The sequence below is a fragment of the Talpa occidentalis genome, unplaced genomic scaffold (genome assembly GCF_014898055.3).
Source record: "Talpa occidentalis isolate TD23 unplaced genomic scaffold, MPIMG_talOcc4v2.1 talOcc4.2, whole genome shotgun sequence".
Taxonomy (NCBI): Eukaryota; Metazoa; Chordata; class Mammalia; order Eulipotyphla; family Talpidae; genus Talpa; species Talpa occidentalis.
The window spans coordinates 27,556,651-27,561,500 of record NW_023602073.1 but is presented as its reverse complement, the minus strand read 5'-3'; the positions used below and the strand labels follow the sequence as shown (position 1 = coordinate 27,561,500).

General features: G+C 54.1%; 1 protein-coding gene across 1 annotated transcript; it reads left to right on the top strand.

Annotated features, from left to right (window-relative positions):
* The first annotated feature begins 1,072 nt into the window (after positions 1-1,072).
* Positions 1,073-4,088, top strand: LOC119251077 (popy Class I histocompatibility antigen, A-1 alpha chain-like). Its single transcript, XM_054698195.1, has 8 exons — positions 1,073-1,186; positions 1,476-1,745; positions 1,952-2,227; positions 2,764-3,039; positions 3,156-3,293; positions 3,670-3,702; positions 3,843-3,888; positions 4,053-4,088. The coding sequence occupies exons 1-7, from the start codon at positions 1,126-1,128 to the stop codon at positions 3,884-3,886; spliced, it is 1,098 nt and encodes a 365-aa protein (XP_054554170.1). The 5' UTR covers positions 1,073-1,125; the 3' UTR covers positions 3,887-3,888; positions 4,053-4,088.
* The last annotated feature ends 762 nt before the right edge of the window (positions 4,089-4,850 follow it).

Sequence of the window (4,850 nt, the reverse complement as noted above, 5' to 3'; positions counted from 1 at the left end):
AACAGGCAGACTGATGAAATACACTGCTGAGGGGAGCAGCGGGCGCGGCAGGAGAGGTCTGTCGCACCCATGTGGGACCCTTGCTGGCAGCCAGGGATTGAACCGGTGCTGCAGAGACTGCAGGCAGCTTTGCAGCCCAGCGCTCAACAGCTGGGCCACCAGGGGAGGCCCAACAATGCATCACTTTTTTAAATCATGTATTAGTTCAAAATTAATAATCAATAGAGGACTATGGAATTAATGTAACATAATAGAAAATATTCAGTGATATTGTTCTACCACTCACTTTGCAAATAGCATTTGAGAAACCACCATTTGTATAGTTTCAATTTATTGTAGAAGTGGAACAAAGTTGAATATTCACAATTATCTGCAAGGTACTTAAAATACTATTTTCACATATTTCAGAGAGGCTGTATAGTTTTCCATTGGCCAACCAAAGCAAAGAGTAAATGTGGGAGAAAATAGGACAATCCAACATTCCTCTAGTGAGACAGAGAAGGAAAAATAATTGCAAAAATGTGAGCTGTAAAAGATCCATTCATGACCCAGATTATTTTCATTAACTATCTATATTTTTTAAGACACTTTGAACACACATTGGGTTATTAATATTATTCTAAATAAAACAAAAACATCTTTAAGTTGTTTTCATTCCTCATGTAGTAAATACTGAGAGCTATAACCTCCTAAAATTATACTGGGGTCCTCACTAATTTGTAAAAGTGTGCAGAGATCCTGAAACAAAAACATTTGAAAACCGCTGTCCCAGTTCCGGGCCTGGACTCCAGGAGGCAACAGTGTGACAAAGGCCTTGGAGCAGGAGAGGAGGGCCTGGTGATGTCCCAGGTGCCAGGTGTGGTTCTCAGGGTCTCAGCATCCAGGGCTGTATCTGGGTTAGGGAGGGTTACTGTTGGGGATTCCCCATCTCCCCAAAGCGTCACTTATTTCTCTCACAGCCTGTGTAGGGGACTCCTTTCTGCATAGGGTGACTCACCGCAGTTCTCACTCTCCATTGCCTACAGGTCTCCAGAGCAGCCAATCAGCATCACTCTGGCTCCAAGTTAGAAAGTCCCCACGGACCCGCCAAAATTCAAATGCTCAGCTTCCTCTAGGGCACAGGTGATGCCCCCAACTCTCCTGCTGCTGCTTTCACTGGCCCTGGTCCTGATGGAGACCTGGGCAGGTAAGTGCTGGCTTGGGAGGGAAAAGGCCAATGAGGAGGGGGGAACTGAGGAACCCTGGCGGGGGCTCAGGACCTGGGAAAGGCCTGTCTCCCCCATCACTGACCCTGTTGTCCCCCTTGGCCCCCACATTGTCTTGACCCCTTTCTGTCCCTCCCCGCCTCCCTCCTCCTCTGGTCCCTCTGACTCTCCAGCCTTCTCCTCCGCTGCCCCATTTCAATCTCAGGAGCCCCCTCACCCCCTCCCCTCCCGCCCCGTCTCCCCAGCCCGGGTCTCCCCTCCCGCCCCCAGGCTCCCACTCCCTGAGGTATTTCTCCACCATGATGTCCCCGCCCGGCCTCGGGGAGCCCCACGTAGTGGTCGTGGGCTACGTGGACGACACGCAGATCGAGCGGTTTGACAGCGACGCGGCGAGCCTGAGGATGGAGCCGCGGGCGCCCTGGGCGGGGCGGGAGGGGCCGGAGTGCTGGGAGCTGGAGACGCGGAGCGCCAAGGGCACCGCGCAGACGTTCCGCCTGAACCTGGGCAGCGCGGTCTGCTACTACAACCACAGCCAGGCCCGTGAGCGGGGCGGCCCGGGGCGCTCACAACCCCACCCCGCGGGCGGGCGGGCGGGCGGGAACCCCAGATCCCGGCCCGAGCGTCCCCCGAGGCAGGGGGACCCGCGGGACCCTCGACCCGGGACGAGCCCGCGGGACTGTCACCCCGAGGTTTCCGGGGGTGGGGGCGCGGGCGGGGTGACCGCGGGGTGACGCGGGCGGGGACAGGTTCTCACACCTTCCAGAATATGTGCGGCTGCGACGTGGGGCCCGACGGGCACTTCCTCCGCGGGTACAGTCAGTCCGCCTACGACGGCGCCAATTACATCTCCCTGGACGAGGACCTGCGCTCCTGGACCGCGGCGGACTTGGAGGCTCTGATCACCCGGCAGAAGTTGGAGGCAGCCGGAGCGGTGGAGCGCTTCAAGGACTACCTGGAGGACACGTGCGTGGAGTCGCTGCGCAGACACCTGGAGAACCGGAAGGAGACGCTGCAGCGCACAGGTAAGAGCACAGCGAGGTCTCCCCACCTCCCTCAGGCCACGTCTCTCGGGGAGGGTGGAGTCAGGGTCACAGCAGCGCCCTCTCTCTGGTCAGGGGAGGAGGAGCCCCCTGGGTTTCCTGACTCCCCAGAGGATCCCATTTTTCCTCAGCACAGTTAAGGAATCCAGTGTCTCCTGAGCCTGAGGGGAGACCAGCCCTAAATCCCCCTTCACCGATCCTTTTGACCCAGCAGCCCTCTTGGGAACCATCAGTTTTCCCTCAGAGTTTTGCTATTGGATAGATGACATTTTCCTGCTTTTCTGAGTCCCCGGGTCAGGAGCAAAAGCCTGAGCTCTCCTCCTTAGAGAGCTGCGTCCTTGTATCCAGTTGTCATCCTAATTCTAGAACTTTCTAAGGAATAAGTTATTATCCCAAACTCCAAGACCAGTCTGGTTTCTAGATTTTGTGCTTCCTCCTTCTGAGAATGGCACATGAGGGTTTTTCAGGGTCCATGAGAGAATAACCCAAAGTGTAAAAGTTCTCACTCTTCTCCTCAGATGCCCCAAGGACACTCATGACCCACCACCCCACCTCTGAGCATGAGGTCACCCTGAGGTGCTGGGCCCTGGGCTTCTACCCTGCGGACATCACCCTGACCTGGCAGCGAGATGGGGAGGACCTGACCCAGGAGATGGAGCTGGTGGAGACCAGGCCTGGGGGAGATGGAACCTTCCAGAAGTGGGCGGCTGTGGTGGTTCCTTCTGGAGAGGAGCAGAGATACACGTGCCATGTGCAGCATGAGGGGTTGCTGGAGCCCCAAGTCCTGAGATGGGGTAAGGAGGGAACATGGACACAGAGCTTCTCAGGGGCATCAGGAGCCCTTCTGGAGACCTTCAGAGGATCAGATGGAGGCCTGGGGCTCAGGGTCTCATCTTCTCTTCCATTCCAGTGCCCCCTCCTCAGCCAACTGTCCCTACCGACTCCACCAACCCCATCGGGGGCATCATTGCTGGCCTGGTTCTCCTTGGAGCTGTGCTCACTGGAGCTGCAGTGGCTGCAGCTGTGATGTGGAGGAAGAAGCGCTCAGGTAGGGAAGGGAGTGGGGGATCATGTCTACTGGGGGCTTTCGGGCCACAGGGAGAACTTGCCCTACCCGGTAATGGGAAGTACCACCCACACACATGTGTTGCCCAGTCTGAAGCTGATTGCTAACCCTCTTCTGTAAAGCATTTTTGAAAATGAGTCACATTGTTCACCTTGATAATTCTGGTGCTGGGTTCCTGATTTAGGCAAATGGCAGAGGGGAAGGTCCCTGCTGAGGGTAGACCCAGGAGGCACTTGGTTCAGTCCCCTCTCATCTCCTTTCTTCATATATCCTGGTCTTGCCCTAAGTGTCCAGTCACAGTTCTGGAAACATCATGGGCTGACTCCTCCCTGGTCTCACACAACGCTTCTTCCCTCAGGAGGACAAAGAATAAGCTACGCTCAGGCTGCAAGTAAGTGTGGATCAGGGGTTTCGTCCCTGAGCCCCTGGGGACAGTGTAGGCGGAGCCCATGGGGGAGTCACCCACATCAGTCCCTCCTGTGGTCTCATCTCTCTGTGGCTCTGACAGGGTTCTATTTTGTTCTCCCCCAGGGAGTGACAGTGCCCTGGGCTCTGATGTGCCTCACAGCAGCTAAAGGTGAGGCCCTGGAGGCCTACGGTGGTAGGGGCTGGGGCAGAGAGGATGGGGCCTGGTTATGGGGAAGCTGTGAGGGGGACATTCTGAGGATGCGGTGGACTGTGGAGAATGTCGACACTTACGTGTTTCTTTGAATTATTTTATGATCATTTTTTCCTTCACAGTGTGAGCCAGCTGCCTGTGGGAGCTGAGTGATGCAGGATTTCTTCTCACTCCCACTTTGTAACTTCAAGATCCTCTGGTTTCCTTTGCTGTAAAAGGCATTCAAATGTGTCTCTGTTCTTATGAGATAATGTGAGGAGGTGGGGAGACTGGCCCAGCCCTGCCCACCAGGGCCCTCCCCACACTGACTTGTGTTTCTCCTCGATGACTTTCCTGTTCCAGCAAGAATGGCTTCATCTGTGTCTACCCCTGTCTTTGTGTTTTCCTCAAGAATAGTAACTACGGGACTTCTCAGGTGGCGCAGATGGTTGAGCGCTGCGCTGTGAAGCTCTCTGCAGCCTCTGCAGTGCCGGTTCTATCCCTGTCAGCCAGCAAGGGTCCCACATGGTGCAGTAGACCTCTCCTGTTGAGCCCACTGCTCCCTCAGTAGTGTATTTCGTCAGTCCTCTTGCCCTCCTGTGCATCTGGCCTATACCTTGGTTCTTGTGTAAATAAATAAATAAATCTTAAAAAAAAAAGAGAAAAAAATACTTAAAAAAAAAAGAATAGTAACTACATTCCTCTTGAAATAATAATTGATTCTGAAATTACTGTTTGTAAGCTTGATGGATAGATTTGGTTGGCTAATGAAAATGATTCCTAAAATTTGATATGAAATAAATGAAAGAAAAAGAAAAGAAATAAATGGGAAACTTTCCAGAATCACGTGTTTGCTGTGCTGAGTCTGTGCAGATGGGGGCAGGAGAGACTGTGAGGGGCTGAGGGGGACAGGGCCTGTGTCCAGTCAGTGCTCAGTGTGT

Coding starts and splice junctions, on each gene's coding strand:
- LOC119251077 (XM_054698195.1), top strand. CDS start 1,126: ATGCCCCCAACTCTCCTGCTGCTGCTTTCACTGGCCCTGGTCCTGATG. Junction 1,187..1,475: donor CCTGATGGAGACCTGGGCAG/GTAAGTGCTGGC, acceptor TCCCGCCCCCAG/GCTCCCACTCCCTGAGGTAT. Junction 3,703..3,842: donor AAGCTACGCTCAGGCTGCAA/GTAAGTGTGGAT, acceptor GTTCTCCCCCAG/GGAGTGACAGTGCCCTGGGC.